Raw genomic sequence first — 20,303 nt, 5'->3', positions numbered from 1 at the left:
AATTAATTTTCGGCACTTTTCATAATAAAAGACCCCTTTCATTATCATCCGTTCGAACGCACCTCCACGTCATTTATCTGCTCATGCGCACCTTTCCGTTCCAATGCGGAAGCGGTACTGCTGTAAGTCGGGTGAAATATTACACAAGACTCCCAGGCCACGTGCTTCTTAAATTACACATATGAGATTCATTATGGCGTTGCAAAAATGTCGCGGCCCCCGTCATATACATCCAGTAAACTTAAAGATGATAGAACTCGTATAAGGTACTTCTTGGTTTCATTGTTTAAAGTACCACGAAGTCGCTTAAAACGTATTCCGAGGGCTGCGGCCAGTTTTCGGGTCAATAAATATTTTAATTTACGTATTGTAATTCTTAGTCAAGCATTTGCCGGTGATAATGAAATGTTTAACCGATAAAGCAGATTGGCAGATCAGCATCATACCGGTACTCTGTGAATATTTCATTTTACGGTGTAAACGTCCACATTGGCACCCATTCGTGCAATGCGACATAAATGATCTGGACCACGATCGCCTCTTTATATTGAGAGTAAAAAATGCATTTAATTTACATACCTCGACAACCTTCAGTTGCAGCTACACGTATATGCCAAACATTTACCAAAGAAAGATTTTACTAAGATCTAAACTGCATTCCGGAAATTTAACATGAAACGCTTGTCCGTATGTGTAACGTGGAATTTGACGCCACCGCGTGGAATTAAGGTGAATTTTCGTCGAAGACGTCACAGACTGGAAGATCATGGCGGCGTCCTCCAGGCTAATTGCAAGACTGGCTGTCGTCTCGGGTCAGTCAAATTACTCAAAATATTTGCACACTGAAGGAAGTATCTCAACTTTATGCGAACATTGTATATGTACATGCCATATGTCTCTGGGAACAATTCCAAATTCACATGCAGTCACAACCGAATTGACCGACTAGTATTCATAACGTTCTGGTGTATTTTAGTAACTTATCACTCATACACTTGGTAAACTTTGTTGTTTTTACACACAAATATACGATACAATGATACGCTTACTAAAATATGTTCATATGCTCAGTAACTTATCTTGTATGTATATAAAATGTGGTCGGAAGTTGTGGCACAGCACGTTTGGAATATAAGGTGACATTGTTTAATTTCTGCTTTGCGATTATTTTTGTGATCGTGAATACTGGTGCTATAATAAACTGATGCGATTTTCTGGGCGACATCGCCTTGCAATCAACATAACCAGCTTAACATGGAAAAATGATCGACATAACAGAAATAAATTATATCCACATTTTATATGCAATTTTAGTTTATTTTCAGTGACAAGGCGTAGCTGAGATTTTCGATAAGGAGAACGTAACATTAACCTGGCACTGCAATGACCAAATCTTATTCATTTGTATAACGAAGCTCATTTGCATAGCGAAGTAGTCAGAGGGACGAGCAGATGTCCCCGCTTCAGTCGCCTCTTCCTCAGACACTCGCAGAGGAAACCGAGATTCTCAGACACACAGTCATATGTCCGCAAACACACATACACACCTCGTTTACGGTCACGTGGCCTCCGTATTTATATCGCTGAAGGGTACGCAAGCAAGCCAAGGGCGTCCTTGGGAACCAATTGAATGGCTGCAGTGAAAGAAGGAGACAGCTGGCAACAGAAGGGGCTTGAGGGGACCTGTTCTTTATACTATATAAGACCTGGAGTGAACTCTGGGCCTAACCTTCCTGGGTTTTTTTTTTGGACTGTAGAGGACATCAGTATCATGACCTTGGGTGGAGGACCTCCACAGTAGTGGTTGCCACAGTGTATAGTTTAATGTTTTTTAAGTCATTCTGAACAATGTGACTATTCAGCTGATGAATAAGGAATTGTTTTTCATTGAACAGTAAATGTGCTGGACCATGAGCCCTATCTTTTATGATATTATGAAATACTTTTTATTGAACAAATTTTTATTGGTCTATAGTTTGTTTAGGGAGTGACCATATTTGAAGGCAAATTAACATTTACTTGAGCCATTAACATTTACGACTGTGTTGACTACACCCTGTCTTCAGGAGGAGGCAGTGGCATCGGCCGGGCCGTCTGCCAGCGCTTTGCCTCTGAAGGAGCGTCAGTGGTGGTAGCGGACGTCAGTGAGGAATCGGCCAATTGGACTCTCGGTAGCCTATCACATGATCATCGGGGTCAGGAACACATGGCAGTAGCTGTTGACGTGTCATCACGAGACAGTGTGGAGAAGCTGCTAACCAGAATACAGGTGTGACTTAATACAATAAGACGGGATTATAAGTGATGTTTTTAACTGTATGACTGTCAAAGATGTTTTCTCAAGTTGAAAAGTTAGACCTGTATTGAACTTTGTAAGATTTAAGATGTGCTTATATGGATAACCTGTCACAATGCGGTGTTCGATCACAGACAGTTGTAAATTTTATCCATGCCGTTAAAATCTGCTTCTTGGTATCCACTCTTCATCCCCTACAGTGCCAATACTACCAGCCCCCCTCCATCTGTGTGTCTGCGGCAGGAATCACTCAGGATGAGTTCCTTTTGAAAATGGAGGAGAATGACTTCGACAGGGTTATCCAGGTCAACCTCAAGGTATCCCCGGCCTATCCTTTCTTTCTTTCCCTCCCACTATTTTTGTTCTTTTATTTTAAATATTCTCCATGTTGGGACCTGCTGTGCTCCTCTGCTACTTTAGTGTGAGACACTGATGGATAACAGAGATTACTGATCTGCTAGCGGGCTATGTAAGATAATCACTTTCTGTTCGTTGCACAGCTGCTGCCAAATGTTAAGCAGACACGAATAGGCATCATCACAAGGTCTGTTTCTCTTTCTGTTTCCCAGGGTACTTTTCTCCTGACTCAGGCCGTTTCTAAGGCCCTTGTTGCCAGTGGCATCTCCAAGGGCTCCATCATCACTGTAGGAAGCATTGTGGGCAAAGTGAGTCGAATGTCTTTGCTGTGGGCATCAGCATGGGCTGGGTGAGTCAGGCCATTAGCGCTGTGCTGGTATTCAAAGGGAATCTGTGCTTTTAGGTGGGGAACATTGGCCAGACTAATTACTGCGCCTCCAAAGCCGGAGTGGAGGGGTTAACGAGGACTGCGGCGAAGGAGCTGAGCGGGTAACAGAAGCACATGGCGCCCAGTCAGACACCGACCCAGCTAATGGTCAGAGAAGCCTGTACGCAGGAGAACACTGCAGTACATTAACACCTTAGACTAAGACGGGGCTTTTCATCCTTAAACTAGGGAACCCTGACTGAAAGCAGACGATTTGATTTACAGCAGATGATTGGATAAAAAACTATGCATAATTGAGAAAGTAGAGTCAGCCTCAGCCTCAGCCTCAGCCTCGTGCCACTCGCCTCCCTGTCCTGCAGGTTCGGCATCCGCTGCAACTGTGTGCTGCCAGGTTTCATAACCACACCGATGACCGACAAGGTGCCAGAGAAGGTCATCAGCAAGGTCAGGAGTCTAACTAATTATTCAGATCAGTGTTTCCCAGTCCAGTCCTCGGGGACCCACAGCCGGTCCACATTTTTGCTTCCTCTGAGATCTACATGCTATTGTCTCTGCCAGACAGCTAACTGTGGACTGTCTGAGGGTCCCTGAGGACCAGACTGGGAAACACTGGTTTTGATGATTTTTTTCCACCTTTGTTAGTCATGTTAAATATGCAGAAAACACGTCTACCTGAAAAATGTGTTTATAATCTGCATGCATAGTGTTGCACAGAGGTGCGCTAACAGGTTGTGTGTTGTGTGTAGATCACCTCCCTGGTGCCCATGGGGAGGATGGGAGAACCAGCAGGTGGGTCGCTGTGTGATGGCAGTGCATTGTGGGTACTCGTGTTAAGCATGATACCTTCAACTCTTACTCCTGATTTCTCTCACCTGCCCTTGCCCGCCTGCTCTTGGTAGAGGTAGCAGATGTGTGCACCTTTCTGGCTTCGGACGAGAGCCGCTACATCACTGGAGTCAGCATTGAAGTCACGGGTAACTTTCCCAGCATGTCTGAGACACGTGCCATGCAGATGTCAGAGCACAGTCGCTGTAAAGGAAGCACTAATACTGAATGCACTGCTTGAAGTACCTTTGTTAACAGCAGTAACAACACTGTCGAGGCAAATGTTACTGTAATATACGTACAGGCTGTTTTTATGAAGACAAATTCAAGCCTTAGTTGAATATATATTTATTAATAATAGAATATGTTCTTATTTTAAATCCGCAAATAATTAGATGTTGTTGTTGTGGTTGCAGGAGGCCTTTTCATTGGCTGAAAATTGACCTCGTCTCTTTGGCCAGACCAATGGAAGACAAGGTTACAGCCTTGGTGCCTTTTTGTCTCTTTAATAACAATATTTGCAATGTGAACCTTAATTTGCAAGTCAACTTGAAGAGATCTGTATAAATAGCTGTGTATCTATAATGAATTAAAATGCAGTCATATATGTTATGTTTTCACTTTTGCTACTCTGAGAATAAGATTATCCAAGGACAGGAATGTAAAGGACTGACCTTCAGTGCTAAAGCAGACATTCATCATTTCATGTGCTTCAGTTTTGCTGTGTTTAGAGGAATCATCTGTCTCGTGCCATTTCTAACAAGGATTGCTGGGAATGATCTTCATAATCGGCCAGATGACTCAGATGGAAACTGCAGCATTATAGTCAAAGAGCAGTGACTAAAGGGGGGAGAACTGTGACTCCTGATTGCACTTCACAGGAAAACTGATTCACAAGAAACTGATTTTTTAGCGTCAGAGGTGGAGGGTTTAAGTTTTGATGGTGTTGTGTAGTCAGAGCTTACATACGAATGAACAGGTTTAGACTGCACAGTGACAGAGACTGAGAAAGTGCGTTGGCATGTGGTTTAATGAAGGGCTTTGGGGGAGGGACAACAATAGGCCAGGAATGGACCAAGACAGTCAAACCTGGGCCAGATAAAAGACCCAGACCAAAAACAAACCCAAACAAGTAAGGCATTGCTGTTAAAAGTGAGGAATGTCCAGCTGGAAGGGATGCTAGGAGGCTGAGGATAGATGTATGGCTGGGTGACCAGGTGAGTCGGCAGGTGGGTCCAGAAGCGGGGGCCTGGTCTGTGACAGTATTTTGGATAAATACAGAGTAAATCAGCTTGGGAGTGCAGCTTGGGTTAGAGGAGTCAAAACGAAAGTGTAAGTGAAGAATGAGGTTTCAGTTTACTGCGGCTGTAGAGCTGCTATCAGTAAGAGAGAGAGAAAGGAAAACATGCTTCATGCATTAACAGGAAAGCAGGAAAGGGGGACAAAAAAAAACAAGGGAGTCGAGCAACTCTTTAAAAAGATTATATATTACAGAAACATTTTCCCAAATAATTACACACATTATAAAATACTTCTTTTCCTTTTTCAGCACCATATTTTGTCTAAACGTAGCCGTTGGTCTTACAAAACACAAACAGATCTTAACGGTGATATACCTTTGAGAATTACAAACAGTTTTTGAGCACCAAGGTTTTCAATATTGTCCCTCCCCCTTCCCCACCCCAATAAAGCAACAAATAAAAAGAAGAAACATTTCCCAAAGCCATTTATTTGCCCATAAACAGCCCCCCCAGACTGATCCCACATAAGCTCCCTTTCATTTATTTTTCTCTCACATGCTGTTCCCTGCTTTTCCCAGGAGTTTTAAAGAAGCGGCCTCCCCCCCCCCCACCTGGTCTCTCCACATCCCTCCCACTAAGCTGCTGGGCCAGACCACAGCCCAAGCACTGGATTAACAATGAGAAATGACAGGAGCAGAACGCCATCATTTAATCGTCACGATAACGACAAACGAAATAGTACACAGTGCAGTGTACACATTCGAACTTAAAACAGCGGTCACCGTGCATAGTCCACTGTGGCCTCATTTTTAATATACGTATTTGATCTGGAAGGCGAGAGAAAATTGAATGAAATAAATAAAGAGGAAATACCACATTTACTGCCATATTTAGTTGGAGTTTTAAGCACCCTGTATTTTTAAATAAATAAAATAGTATTTCTGTACATATGTTTGTAATGCACAACTCCAGTCAGAAAACTGATCATTGCAAGTTTTACACTTAGATCTGTGAATCTCCAAACGTTACAGTATTTGATCACATGCATGTAATTATCGCTTATGACAACTCACACCCCATATGGAGTCCATACCCACATTAAATCTGATATGTTTTGATCCTAAAACGAGGCACTATGTCAACAAGCATGTTACAAAAATGTAATCTGAACTAAAACAGTCCTGACTGTATCACTCCATAAGCCAAAATTGTTTTAGCGCGAGAAAAGTTAGCTTGTTAAAATAGTGACCGGTTCTTGACAGTGATGGTTTTAATTCTTTGTAGCACATGTACAAAACATTAATATCTGGTACAATTTGCAAGGCTAAATAGCTTTGGTTCTGCAGTATTTACACAAAGCTGTGTTACCATCTCTTACTGCGAATGCATGTACAGCACCCAAGCATGCTACAATACTGACACGAGAAGCGGCCATATTGTCCCTAAGATATTCCTGTTAAAGACTGTATTCTTTGAAACAGCTCACGGAGGCTGATAGCCGTTTGGTGTCGCACCTCAAGTTTAAGTAAGCTGAGTAAGTCCTCACAGTTTTCTCTCCTGTCTTCTTGTTCCCTGTAGTATGAATTGTCACCTTTATCAATATGGCTGACTGATTGGCTTTAGTAATATGTGGTGAAGCTGTATAATACTGAGTAAAGCCAGCTGTAGCCAGACATCAATGAACATAATATTCACAGATGGAAGACGTGGGAGTGTGAAGGAATTCCAGCGCGTGAGCTTCTGTTCCATCAGTTTGGTCTTCAGACTGTGTGGTTCCTCTTCATATTTTTGGATCGACTGTTCTTTCGGTCTCTACTTTTGAAACAGTGTAACTCTGTTAACTCCCAAGCTTTTCTCAGTATACCTTTCTGTCAAGCAAGACAGGAAGTGAGGTAAAGGAAGACTTTAAGTGAGAGATGGAGAGACATGGGGAAAGGGGTTAGGGTGACAATTTGAGAGAGAAACAGCAAAACAAAGGGAGTAGTGAGAAGTATATCCAATATCAGGGCTTTCTCGAAGTTAAAACTTTGGGGTCAGCTGCTCAATTAAAACACTGTTTTATTCTGTTTTGGTCGGAATGCTATTTCCCTTCCTTAAGGTAGATCTCTACTCTCCGCAGCACGAGAGTGTACTTTTGTTCTACGTTTCTCTTCTTCTGTTGTCCATCTCGTGTTAGAAGATTTTCCTGGTTGTTGACTTCTGAGTGAGCACATGACTGAGTGTTAATGCGTCCTTTACCTTTCATGTTAGTAGGATCTCAATGAGTGTCTGTGTCTGATTGTAGTGCATGTATTTGCCTACCTTGGTGTTCCCGTGTGCATCAGTGTAAATGAATGTATGACTGTGTAAATATGTGTGTTTTAACCCAGGAAACAGACAGGTCCAACTTCAAAGCCAAATTGTTGGTTTTTCTCCCCAAAGTCTGAGATCTTGATGTCCAACAGGGGGAGCTGTTCCACCTGGGGTGTGTTTACCTCCAGCACCGTCCTGTCAAAACCCTTGCGATACTAGAGTGAGAGAAGGGGAGAAAAGTTGTAGGGGACAAGGTTAATTATTGATTTTCTCTCACATTAATTATATAAGTTATAGTTAGAATAAGCTATTATGTTGTATAAATGTATTTTTCTAGCCTAATTTACCTAATGAAACAAAAGGCTTTACCACAGGGTCATGTAAAATGTGACAAAGATGGGGTGGTGACACATGCAGTACAATATCTACAACAGTATTTTTATGGAATTGTAACACCTACTATATGTCTGCTTTAGTGCAGGGACATTATCTAGCATTTAAAAGCAGCTCTTAATAGAGAATAACCAGCTTATTTGCAGGGTAATGTCATTTGAGGTAATAGCTTATCAGAGTATCATTAGCCATTAGATGTGTAAGGACTTACAGAGCAGCCATCAATGAGGGCCTTGATGTAAGGGCTCGTCTCATAGCCCAATTCCTTTTCGTCGGCCCCCAGGAATTGCAGAGCCCTCTTGTGGCCATCTTTGGCAGTGCGGTCAGCCCAGGCCACAGAGCGGTGGCAGTGGTAGGTGAGGTTCTGTCGGGCCTGGACGCTCAGGAGGCGGATGAAACCCAGCTGCACCACACCCACAGGCTCCCCGTTGGAATCTACGTAGGAAAACTGGGAAATTGGAAGAGGAAGCCCTTAGCCCTCATAGTGAACGCTGCAAAATTTACTGTAGTATAAATATGCATTTTTAGATAAAACGGACAAATTCTCACTTTGCTGCCTGTTGCAAACTGACTGTACCAAGAGCCAGGAGTCTCCTTAGACCAAATGTCCATCTTTACCTGAAGTCGGGGGAGATAGGAACAGTTTCACAGTGTGTTGTGTGCTGTATTAGAAATGTTCTGTTGACCAGCTACACCTGGGTCCTCACCGAGTCGCTGCTCTTGCTGGGGTACAGGCAGGTCTCACCACCAGCGGTGAAATTGCAGAACACTTTGAAGGAGTCACGAGAGCAGCCCTGGTTCGGATCAATCCAGTATTCGCCTGCACAGGGAAAAAGAAAGCCTAGCTAAGCTCAAAATAAATAAATCACAGGGCCATGATGGCACCTTACCTATAATGTTAAAAGAGATGAGGGATATTATTTGCCGACCCTTAACTTTACTGTTTCAAAAATTCTTATCTGAAGGTGTGGCACCTTCTGATTGGAAGCATGCCAACATAACGCCCATTTTCAAAAAAGGGGATAGAAGTAATTTGTCAAACTATAGGCCAATCAGTCTAACTTGTATAACTGGTAAAGTTATGGAGGCTATAATCAGAGAAAATGGTAGATTACCTGGACTCAAATAACATTTTGAGGGATAGCCAGCATGGATTTAGGAGAGCTAGATCCTGTTTAACAAATCTGTTGGAGTTTTTTGAGGAAGCTACTCAGGAAGTTGATGATAAGAAGGCCTATGATGTCATCTACTTAGATTTCCAAAAGGCTTTTGATGTTGTCCCCCACAAGAGGCTCTTACTTAAACTCAAAGGGACAGGTAGCGACCTGGATTGATAACTGGTTAACAGATAGGATGCAGCGAGTAGTTATAAGAGGCACAATGTCACAGTGGGCCTGCGTTCATAGTGGGGTACCGCAGGGTTCAATTTTAGGACCACTATTGTTCCTAATTTACATAAATGATATAGACACCAATATATACAGGTAACTGGTGAAATTTGCAGATGACACCAGGGTGGGTGGTGTAGCAGATACTGAACTAGCGGCTCAGCAGCTACAGCGGGATCTTGATTTAATTAGTGACTGGGCTGATACCTGGCAGATGAAATTTAACATAGACAAATGTAAGGTACTCCATAGGGAGCAGAAATATAAAGTACAGGTATTTTATGGGACCTACTGAAATAAAGGTAGCTGATTATGAGAAAGACCTTGGTGTGTATGTTGATGCTTCCATGTCTCATTCTCGCCAGTGCGGGGAAGCAATAAAAAAGGCCAATAGGATGTTGGGGTATATCTCCAGGTGTGTGGAGTTTAAGTCAAGGGAGGTAATGCTAAGATTATACAATTCCTTGGTGAGACCTCACCTAGAATATTGTGTGCAGGTTTGGTCATCATATCTTAAAAAGGACATTGCGGCCTTAGAAAAGGTGCAGCGTAGGGCCACAAGAATGATTCCTGGTCTTAGAGGAATGTCATCCGAGGAAAGGTTAGTTGAGCTAAATCTGTTCAGCCTCAAGCAAAGGAGACCGAAGGGGGACATGATCCAGGTCTATAAGATTCTAACAGGTTTGGATGCTGTTCAACTAAATAGTTACTTCAGCATTAGTTCAAATACAAGAACTCGTGGCCATAGGTGGAAATTAGCGGGAGAACATTTCAAACTGGATTTAAGGAAGCACTTCTTTACACAGCGTGTAGTCAGAGTATGGAATAGTCTTCCTGATAACGTAGTGCAAGCTGAATCCTTGGGTTCCTTTAAATCAGAGCTAGATAAGATTTTAACAACTCTGAGCTATTAGTTAAGTTCTCCCCAAGCGAGCTCGATGGGCCGAATGGCCTCCTCTCGTTTGTATAGTTCTTATGTTCTTATGTAAAGCGTCAAACTGTCCCCACAGATTACTGACATTTTTGTTCTTCTGGTTCAAGCATCACAAATCGCAATAGGCTTGTTATAATACGAACTTCTGATTTTGACAGAGGACTGACTGAAATTAATTATTTAATCTGATGTCTAAAGAATCTAAGACTATAATTCCAATGAATGGATCCTTGCACCAGTGCTGACGTTGCTTTACAGAAATATGATTTCAAGTGCATAAAAAAACACCCAAAATGTCTGTGTAATACAGTGTGTAATATGCATTCTTATGATATGCTATCATGTGAATGAGAACTGGAAAATGAAAATCTTGGTGTCGCAAGTCGCCCCTTTTCCCAAGACGTGAGCTGACTCCTGGCCGCAGATGTACCATCTTTGTAGTCTGGCTGGCTCAGCTTGAGGTCCTGACAGGTGCGAGCGGGGCTGTCCTGAGTGCCCAGCGGGAAGCGCATCGTCTCGATCTCCTGCCGCAAGGAGTTCAGCGAGCCGAAGATCTCCTCCATGCCTTCGCTTCCCGGCGGGAAGTCGTCGCCGGGCGAGTCGGCGGGGATTTGGCTGGCGTCGATGGAGCGCTTGGACTTCTTAGGGATCTGGATGGGCAGGGGCTGGATGACTTCCCCAGGGGGGCCCTTGGGGCAGAGAGGAATAAGCAGGGTTACAAATGCTACATTCACACATTCACATGGTATCCCTACCTGCTCCTTAACAAATTGTGAAATAAGTGGGATAGCCGGTCCAGGATGCATACAAAACAATGGATGCGTTTGAACTAACTGCCAGAGACTGAGGGTGTTTCTCAATACCAAGAACGCAAAGATCATACTTGTGGGCTTGGCTAGACCAGTCTTGCTAACTTGTCTCCCAAGAACAAACTTGGGATGCAATGAATCATGGGATTGTTCTCGTTTGGCAGGGATGCAGCTGATGCATCCTTGAAATTTGGAGCTGGGTAAGAATGACATCTGGGGATTTTTACCATCTTCTGTACTTCTGTTCTTAGTATTAGAACTGGTCTTTGGCAAAGGAAGATGACGTAAAATGAGTACACAAGGACGCTAATATGGTGAAGTGTGCATATTGAGACAGGGTACTCACTGGGGGTCCTGGGGGGCCCTGGACACCTTTCTCGCCTTTGGGTCCAGCTGATCCCTGAAACACACATAGGAGGCGCCAGCATGTAAGTCAGCATCAGGAGAAAATTCCACTGCCTATTAGAAGTACTGCAACATTCTCAAAACAATTTTGAAAATCAATATTTTGGACACACCTACTCAGTTTTTAGTTGTACTATTTTCTACATTTTTGAGTAATTATAAAGACATCAAAACTATGAAATAACATATAAGGAATTAAGCACCAAAAAAGTATTAAACAAAAAAATGGTGGTGGGGGGGGCAGCTCTGTGGGTTGGGACTCAGAAGGTTGTTCAAATCCTGGGTGAACAGAGTGATCCCACCATTGGCCCCTTGAGCAAGGCCCTTAACCCCAGTTGCTCCAGTGACTGGCTGACCCCATGCTCTTCTCTATGCCAGTTGGGCCTCCTGGGATGCTTTTCCAGCTGCCCTTAAGGAGATTCCACATATATGCTGATCACTCACTGGCCGCTGTTCCTTCGCTCAGCTGGTCAGACTCCTCCAAAACTCTCTTTACTGGGTATAGGTCAGGTGGCCAGGACATGTGATGTAACACTGTATCACTCTCCTTTGTGGGCATCATGGTGTGTCCAAGCTTTTGATTGGTAGTGTAACTCATACCTTACTGCTGAAAATGGCTGCATGTTTGTTGTCACGTTTAACATTACCAGTATCATTTGTTGATGGTTTCATCATCAGGATTTATTACGCTTGAACTTTTTCTCCTAACAGTACAGTATAAGGAGGAGTACTCACTGTAGCACCTTTAGCACCCTTCAGACCTTGAGGACCCTGTGGGAGACAGAGTACATGAATAAAATGAAAAGGCAGAAATGCAGGAGTTGGGGCGGGGGGGGTCCCATGTTCATTTTCATAGCAGGCAGCAGATCATACTGTAAATGGAGTATCACATTAGATCAATGACCAAACTGATCGTTCTGCTGTCCAGAACAATATTTTAAGGGAACTGTTGACTTGCCAGTGGATGGTTGGTTTGAAGATTAAACAGCAGGTGGAAACCTTATAACAGTAGGATGGAGAGGATGGAGAATCAAGAGGTCATGGGAGGTAACAGAGCTACTCACAGGAAGACCAGGGGGTCCGGTGGGACCCAACGGACCAGTGCCTCCAGGGATTCCCTGAAATAGAGTGGAACATCATGTAGTGATACCCATGGCCCAGGGAGGAACCACAGTAATGGTGACACCACAGGTCATGCAAATACTCAGTGCTTTCTGCTTTGCGATGGAATGAGTACTTTCAATTGGTGATGAATGACTTCAGTTTATACAGTATACATATATTGTTACATTTTAGCAATTCAAGACTTTAGAACATAAGTGATATCTAATTTGGTGGACTACCAATTTCAAATTCAAGGCAAGTCTATATTTATAAACGGTGAAGGTGTGTAATGTGAGTGTTTTAATGGCCACTATGTATTGATGCTTATAGTAGTTTTGTTTACTCACAGTTTCTCCCTTTGGTCCGTTTGTCCCTTGGGGCCCTGGAAGACCCCTGTCACCCTTCTCTCCTTGCTCTCCTCCGGGCCCGATGAGACCAATCAGACCCACGTGGCCCTTCTCGCCCTTCGCCCCTGGGTCACCGCGCAGGCCAAGCAACCCCGGGGGTCCCTGCATAGGAGAGCATGTCAAGGTTAATACTCACTGATCTCTGAATCACAAAATGACACCTAAGCATAACACCCGAATATCTAGTGAGTGATGGCAGGAAGGAATAATAAAACGAGGCAAAAGACATGAATACGACATTATGAGGATTATACTGCACTGAAGTGGCTGTTCTGGCCTTACCATGGGTCCTGGGGGGCCTGTTTGTCCTGATGGTCCTGGAGCACCTTGTTCGCCCTGGTAAGGGTCGAGGACAGACATAAAGAGACGGACAGGTCAGATGCACAGGACCTCTACCTTATTCTATTCTCATTGTTCATAATAATACAGCAGTGTCAACAGCATGTGGTTAATGTGTGCATTTAGCATTACGGTATTGCAGTTAGCAAGACCTCCATTTTACACTATTGCAACTCACAATAACACCAATGGCGGAAAGAGATTAGGGTTGACAAAACAGAATAGTCATAATGTTACTATAGGGCCCGATGGCTCTCACCACAGCTCCTGGGAGTCCCCTCAGACCCTCTGGCCCTGGTTTTCCTGAGGGGCCTTGTGGCCCCACGGGGCCTGTCTTTCCGGGGGCGCCGATGGCACCTGAGTCTCCCTGTTAGCAGATTCAGAGAGCAAAAGACAGCGAGGCAGATGGTTACCCAGTGGTGCGATAATTCAAAATACAATTGACTTATTGTTTATTTTTATGTAATTATCATTTGCTATTTGCGTATCTTAATTTGAAATTCATTCATTCAGTTTGTAGATTTGATTAAAAAGGTTTTTGAGACACATAATAACAAGATGACTAAATCCAATACAGTGGTACCTTAGTTTTCAAACTCATTAGAACTCGAATTTCTTAAAAGTCAAACGAACCACTTCGGAAAAAAATTACCTAGTACTCGATCTTAATCTCAGAAGTCAAACCGTGAATGCCGACCTAAGATAACTTGTGCGCGCGGGGAAATGAGTCACGCGGCACGTCTCTCAGCGGAAACAAAGGGTAACGCTTCAGTCTCAGCCTCGTATTCGCTGTGATAGCATCGTGCATGTTTACACTAGCTGAATACATATATTTATACAGTAAAAATACATTTAGACAATGATAGACAGTAACAGTAATTATTATTATATAATAAAATACATTTTAAAATAAAGATTTCTTATTAATTAATTTAATATTAATAATAAACCATTAATCAATAATTTGATTATAATAATATTGTTGTGCCCAGCGGGGACGGAACTGAGATAAAGGCGCAGACGTCAGAGTATTGGGGAATACGGGGTTTAATTACAGGTAAGGCAGGCAAAACGCAGACGGACAATACAATGACCGGACTGGGGAAACAAACTGAAACGCGGACGAAATACAGAGGACTCATGACAACAACCAGAAACAGCTGATCACACGGGGATTCCACACAGGGCTAACGAGGGGGCGTGGCACACGGAAGGAGCGGACGATCGGGGCAGGACACATTGTTTTTTTTAACTGTACACATTGTTTGGATACATTTATTTTCTTACTTTACAAATTACTGTTTTGATAAATGTCCTTAGATGTGTTTAGTACATATGCTTTTCTTGTTTTATCCGGTTCATTTTGTGTTTAAATGCTACAAAAAACATACTTAGGTGTAATTTTTTGGGGCCGGGAACCAATTAATTTTGTTTTCCATTATTTCTTATGGAGAAAATTCGATCAGAACCCAAACTTTTTAGGATTCGATCCGGAGCTCTGAACGGATTAAGTTCAAGTTCTGAGGTACCACTGTACACTGAAATCGGTCAGTGATACCATTCAATGGACCATGGGGATTTAAATCCTCACCTTGCTGCCCTTCTCGCCTTGACGTCCCTCAGGGCCTCTTGTTCCCAGGGGACCCTAGGAAACATACAATAAGAATTAAACATAAACACTTATATATGTAAAGACATCTAAGCACAGTATGGCTGTTGCGATCAGTAATCCATGTATGACTTTAAAAAGATTATTACTCGCCAGTATTATTTTAAGTGCTTTTGTTTGTATACTATTGGGAAACACATAGCCTATAGTAGCTAATGATATTACCCTCTTTCCAGGAGGACCAGGAGGTCCGTTTTCACCAGTGGGCCCAGGAGAGCCCTGATTGGGATAGAATCAAAGGATCATTGAGCTGCATGATCACAAGAAGACATCACTACAGACACAATAACCATCAGTCATTTACAATTATAATGATAATGATTAACAGCATCAGCTGCTGTGGGTCACTGACCGGCTCTCCTTGTTCACCATCCTCCCCTCTCTCTCCCTTTGCTCCATCTTGACCCTGAAATATAAGCCGTTCAGTTGCTTGAGGGAGGACATGCGTACCGTGAAACACAGAGAAGCAAATATGGCTGCATATATATAAAACAAATATAAAACAGTACCAGTTTATATCTTTCCTGATTTCCAAACTGTTTAACCAAATTTGTTGTACCATTATTTTTTTCTCTTCTGTTGACCATCTAATAGCTTGATTATAAAGATTACAAACGTAATGCCTGCTGTAAAATTGTACTCATTATATTGTTTAGGAATTTGTAGTAATTGAAAGAGTACCTTGAGTACTTAGTCAGTAACTACTGAATACTCACTCTCGGTCCGACTTCACCAGTAGGGCCAGGATCACCAGGGAAACCAACAGGGCCCTATGAAAGATAAGCAAATCAAATGGCTACAGCTCAAAACGCAATAAAAACAGAAACTTAGTATTTCTTCTGTGTTGTTTTCCAACTACCAACATGGTTGTCTGTTTAACATTTACGCACTGGGTTTCCTTTCGGACCATCGTCTCCAGTTGGGCCTCTTCCACCTGCAGGACCGGGGGTTCCTGGATGTCCAGCCTCTCCCTTCTCTCCACGCTCTCCACGAGGACCCTGCCATTGGACAAGGATGCTTATCAATCAAACTGTTCTGTGACATCATTCGCAAAGAATAGTGAGCCAGCGCAGTGATTATCTGAGGTCAAACGATATTCTAAAGTCAGTCAGAGTAACAAGAATTGATATTAAAGCAATGTGTGTTGAACACAGCATACAAGGCCATTGGTTATTACTGATGACAAAAACAGGCTGCCGATGACAGGCATTTAATGGACAGCTTCTCACTTTCTTTCCTGCCTCCCCCGGTACTCCTGGTGGTCCAGATTCCCCAGGTTCTCCCTTTCAAAGACCACAGGTAAGCAGTTACACACAATTTACACACACACTGATAATCATTATGTACTGGTAAAGACCAATTATACATATCTCTACACATACTTTGATATATGTAGAGCACATGCAAACATGCAAATACACATAGATCACAGACATGTCCTTACTTTCTCGCCTACGTTGCCAGGGTTACCCAATCCACCCGGAGGGCCTTGGGGACCCTGAAGGGGTAGAAGAAACATACAATGAACTCCGAGACAATTTCAGTATTCTCCAGTGATGGATTAAAGAATACACGAAAACCAACAAAAAAGTTTAGTTCTGTAATGGTCATTGTAACAACTGCCATTACGAAGTGCTGTTCTGCTAACCTTCTGCACCTGTTACCATACTGTAAATGAAAGGCTCTGCAAGACTTACATCTGCCCCACTGGGGCCCGCAGGACCACGGGGACCAGGCGGCCCTGGAGGTCCCTACAGATGACAGATAAGAGATGAGAGAAAAAGAAAGCAGCATGACTTTAATGAAGATATTACTATCAAATTAACATAAAAACAATGGCAGCACTGGACAGAAGAAGAGTCTGATTGGCCTGAAGTGACAAGGTCACTCACCATTGGTCCCCCATCTCCTGTCTCTCCTTTCTCTCCCGAAGGCCCTGGCAATCCCTAAATAACACATGAATGAACTTAATATGTGATCTTTATGCAGACGAGGGAATTAATAAAGACAAGGTCTGTGAAGCGAAGATGGCTCTTCTCGTAGGGCTAGAGGAACCCTGACGTCTGACTCATTTCATTGGTACCAAGGCTTTGCTCGTAAGCCTAAGGACCCGTATAAATCAGCGGCAGCTGACATTAACCTGCAGGCCTATTGGTCCCGGGGGCCCCGGGAATCCCCTCGTCCCCTCGTCTCCCTTGGCTCCGAAGGGCCCCTGCTGGCCCCGGGCTCCTGTCTCTCCATCAGCACCCTGAAAACATGTTGTCATAGCAATCAGTGACCCTGTGTTACTGAGCGGATTTGGCCGTCTTGAGGACCACAGCTAGGTGAGTCTGATGGTCCTTCCAGTAACATATTAATGATTGTTTAATGTAATAAAGCTCTAATGAATGTAGTGCTTTTTTCTATCTGGAAACAAATGTCACTAGCAAGTGGTTTAATGTTTAATGCTACAGTTGTGTGCTCTGCTTTACACTTGATGGCTAATGTTTAAATTACAGTGGTTCATCTATCACTCATTTATAAGTTTACATTTAGTCTTAGCTTAGATTTCTATCTACCAGAAACATTAAGACACTTATGATATAGTAGAATTTGACTGGGGCATATAACCCATACCTGCCCGGAACACTTCACTTAAGCTATTCTACTGAAATAAAATACAGCTTTACAAGTATATGATGGTATTGAGTATTCAGTATTATAGGGTTGCTATATTAAAGAAAAACAATGCATGTTTGAATGGTTTTATGCTACTTATATTACCTATTTATATAAGTCATATCACTAGTTATTTTGCCTTAAAATGCTATTCTGTGGATGTGACCCTTATCTATGGACAGATAAGCAGGTGTCTGCTATACTTACAGCAGCTCCTGGCTGACCAACTGAACCCATAGGCCCTGAAGGACCAGGAGGACCCTGTAAACAAACCAAGAAGACAACAGCAAAAGCTGAAAGAGCAGGAATAATGCCAATATAGACAAAAACTTGGGTTTTCAATGTAAATAGTGGCATTTGTCTATTGAAATGCAGCTAGATACTGGCAATATGGAAGGAAAAAGGAAGTGATGTCACTCACGTGATCTCCCTTGTCACCTTTGGCACCTTTTTGGCCATGCTCTCCGACCTCACCCTGCGGTAACAAAGATCGCACCGAATTAGGAATAAAAACTGCCTTTCCTTTGGCAGCAGGTGTATGAATGAACCGTCTTCTGGTTTGACAGTGCATGCCCTGCATGGATGTGCTAACTGCATGTCTCCTGAAAGCATTTGCTCTTCACTCCTGGAAATGGTGTCAGACAAATGCACCGCAGAAAAGATACAGCCTCACTGAAATGACAAGGACTTTATTTTGTTAAACGCCATTCTTTGCATTCTCTGGGAGGTCTGTCTCTTTGTGGTGAGTAAAAATGCAACAGTATTCTTGAATGGAGCAGACCAAAAAAACTTGGTGGCCCAAGAAATTCCCACTCACACTCAATCATCAAGTTAATCTGAGCATGCTCACATCAAGGATCGTCACCTTGTCCATATATGGACAAACCTGTCCGCGACAAAATGCTTTCACTGAGAAAAAAGCTATGGAGACTATGTTTTTAAATGCATGTCAGTAGTAAAAAATTGCATTTTGATCAAGTGTCTGTCAAAATTTTCCATGGTGTTTCCATGACACTGATAGTGATGATTAAGGTTAGTTATAAACAATGAAGCGCTTAGAGTATACATCATTACAAATGCAATGCATAATCTAGTTTAAACTCCTGAGATAACTGCCACCCCAGACTAGGTAAACTGTACTGGCCTTGTCTCCATCTTCTCCAGGTACTCCAGATGGTCCAGCAGGACCCGGAAGTCCCACTGGGCCTTGAATACCATCACGACCAGCAGGACCAATCGGACCTTTTTCACCCTGGAAAGACACAAACCCTGGTCAGATGGGGTAAACCGAATATAACATGAACACAAGATAACAGAAGCAGTACTCACAGGAACTCCCTTCTCCCCTGCGGGGCCAGGAGGACCCTGGGGGCCAGGCCTTCCTGGGGGCCCGATGGGACCCCCAGTACCGGCAGAGCCTCTCTCACCTGGTGAACCCTGGGATGACCGGTGACATATGAATTACACAGACATTTACATGATACCTCGATGTATGGTCATGCCTTTTGGATATACGTCATTCTTCTGACTGTAATGAGTTTTAAAATGTGAATTCATAGCAGCCACTGTCTAATAAGTAAATAAATATTACACAAAGGGGGTGGAAGGTTAACGCTTACAGCTGGTCCAGGTGGTCCGGCTGGACCTTCACCTCCTTTGAGACCTCCACCTCCCTAAGAACCAAAAAGACAACAGTTATAATAGCAGAATGTAAATGAATGAACTGCAATGAGTTGGCGCCCCATCCTGGGTTGTTCCCCGCCTCTGGGATAGGCTCCGGACCCCCTGCGACCCCGAATAGGATAAGCGGTTTCAAAAAATGGATGGATGGATAAATGAACGAATCTCTCTTAGCAAAACGCAATTATTTTTAGTTGCATGTAAATCCTGAAGTCCAGATATGATCAGAAATTATGCTAAATGCTATTAATGGTGATCTCAGATGAAGAGGCTGTTGCAATTAATTTAAACGATAAGATCTTAAAGTGTCACTACCAACAAAAACTTTCATATTGAAGCTGAAGGTCTTTTTTGCACATCATTTGAAGAAGTAAACCATAACACCAATCATACAATGCCTACAAAACAGCCACTTTAATCTTACTAAAGGATTGGCACAAACGGTTTTTAAATAGGACACTGCGTGGGCCAGCCTGATGTCCTCACCGGGGTGCCAGGAAGTCCCCTCTCTCCTGGGAAACCTCTTAGTCCAGAGGGGCCATCCTTGCCTGTAGGCCCAGGGGGACCAGGGTCACCCTTGGTTCCCTCCTTCCCTGAAGGCCCAGGAAGGCCCTGTTCGCCTGGAGGCCCTGGAGGGCCGGGGTGGCCGCGCTCGCCCATTTGGCCAGTCTCTCCAGAGGGTCCCTGGAAAAGAAAAAACATGCAAGCATTTCCCTTGACTGGTGACATGGAGCTATGGAATGATTTACAGTCAAAGTGAGACAGCCGAGGTTGATCATTCCATGACAAAACCCATGATTAATTAATGCAAATGAGAGAAAAGAATAAATTAAATGGTAACTTTGATTAATTAAGCCTAATGTTCCAATTAATAGTTTACAAAATTTGGATGTGAGAATTGATACAGAGCACTGGGAAGAATTATAACCGAGTTCTAAACATTTATAAAAGGTGACTGGATAGCATAATGAAATGTAAATGTGGTTTCTGATTTTGAAGCAACAGCACACAGTTGCAAGGCTTTACTGTAATCCTGCATGCACATTTACAGGTTTAACACGCCTCTGACAGCACAAAACAGACATGAAAACAAACTTTGTTTAAAACCTAAATTCCTT

At 43.1% G+C, this 20,303-nt stretch overlaps 2 protein-coding genes across 2 annotated transcripts in view; one reads left to right on the top strand and one right to left on the bottom strand.

Annotated features, from left to right (window-relative positions):
- Window positions 1–104: 104 nt before the first annotated feature.
- hsd17b8 (hydroxysteroid (17-beta) dehydrogenase 8) lies at window positions 105–4,478 on the top strand. Its single transcript, XM_023796162.2, has 9 exons — window positions 105–812; window positions 2,067–2,269; window positions 2,497–2,613; window positions 2,866–2,961; window positions 3,057–3,142; window positions 3,401–3,485; window positions 3,788–3,830; window positions 3,941–4,015; window positions 4,283–4,478. The coding sequence occupies exons 1-9, from the start codon at window positions 767–769 to the stop codon at window positions 4,300–4,302; spliced, it is 771 nt and encodes a 256-aa protein (XP_023651930.2). The 5' UTR covers window positions 105–766; the 3' UTR covers window positions 4,303–4,478.
- A 400-nt stretch (window positions 4,479–4,878) lies between these two features.
- col11a2 (collagen, type XI, alpha 2) overlaps window positions 4,879–20,303 on the bottom strand; it is a 48,827-nt gene continuing 33,402 nt past the window's right edge. Inside the window, exons 41-67 of the mRNA XM_023796159.2 lie at window positions 19,672–19,869; window positions 19,125–19,178; window positions 18,835–18,942; window positions 18,650–18,757; window positions 17,927–17,980; window positions 17,713–17,766; window positions 16,988–17,095; window positions 16,740–16,793; window positions 16,545–16,598; window positions 16,292–16,345; window positions 16,077–16,130; window positions 15,738–15,845; window positions 15,564–15,617; window positions 15,200–15,253; window positions 15,013–15,066; window positions 14,770–14,823; window positions 13,438–13,545; window positions 13,122–13,175; window positions 12,780–12,941; window positions 12,393–12,446; window positions 12,064–12,099; window positions 11,270–11,323; window positions 10,545–10,803; window positions 8,500–8,612; window positions 8,342–8,410; window positions 8,004–8,240; window positions 4,879–7,614 (exon numbers count right to left, since the gene is read on the bottom strand). Coding sequence (XP_023651927.2) covers window positions 7,468–7,614; window positions 8,004–8,240; window positions 8,342–8,410; window positions 8,500–8,612; window positions 10,545–10,803; window positions 11,270–11,323; window positions 12,064–12,099; window positions 12,393–12,446; window positions 12,780–12,941; window positions 13,122–13,175; window positions 13,438–13,545; window positions 14,770–14,823; window positions 15,013–15,066; window positions 15,200–15,253; window positions 15,564–15,617; window positions 15,738–15,845; window positions 16,077–16,130; window positions 16,292–16,345; window positions 16,545–16,598; window positions 16,740–16,793; window positions 16,988–17,095; window positions 17,713–17,766; window positions 17,927–17,980; window positions 18,650–18,757; window positions 18,835–18,942; window positions 19,125–19,178; window positions 19,672–19,869 — 2,517 coding nt within the window. The 3' untranslated portion in view covers window positions 4,879–7,467. The remainder of the gene's footprint in view (window positions 7,615–8,003; window positions 8,241–8,341; window positions 8,411–8,499; window positions 8,613–10,544; window positions 10,804–11,269; window positions 11,324–12,063; window positions 12,100–12,392; window positions 12,447–12,779; window positions 12,942–13,121; window positions 13,176–13,437; window positions 13,546–14,769; window positions 14,824–15,012; window positions 15,067–15,199; window positions 15,254–15,563; window positions 15,618–15,737; window positions 15,846–16,076; window positions 16,131–16,291; window positions 16,346–16,544; window positions 16,599–16,739; window positions 16,794–16,987; window positions 17,096–17,712; window positions 17,767–17,926; window positions 17,981–18,649; window positions 18,758–18,834; window positions 18,943–19,124; window positions 19,179–19,671; window positions 19,870–20,303) is intronic.

This window comes from Paramormyrops kingsleyae, chromosome 23, assembly GCF_048594095.1.
Source record: "Paramormyrops kingsleyae isolate MSU_618 chromosome 23, PKINGS_0.4, whole genome shotgun sequence".
Lineage (NCBI taxonomy): Eukaryota > Metazoa > Chordata > Actinopteri > Osteoglossiformes > Mormyridae > Paramormyrops > Paramormyrops kingsleyae.
The sequence above is the reverse complement of the archived record's forward strand: the minus strand, read 5'-3'. Positions and strand labels throughout refer to the sequence as shown.

What these genes read in the sequence shown, in the direction of transcription:
- hsd17b8 (XM_023796162.2), top strand. Translation starts at nt 767, where the DNA reads ATGGCGGCGTCCTCCAGGCTAATTGCAAGACTGGCTGTCGTCTCGG. An exon ending in TTATCCAGGTCAACCTCAAG is followed by an intron (nt 2,614 to 2,865) that starts GTATCCCCGGCC and finishes TCTGTTTCCCAG; the next exon opens with GGTACTTTTCTCCTGACTCA. An exon ending in TAGGAAGCATTGTGGGCAAA is followed by an intron (nt 2,962 to 3,056) that starts GTGAGTCGAATG and finishes CTGTGCTTTTAG; the next exon opens with GTGGGGAACATTGGCCAGAC.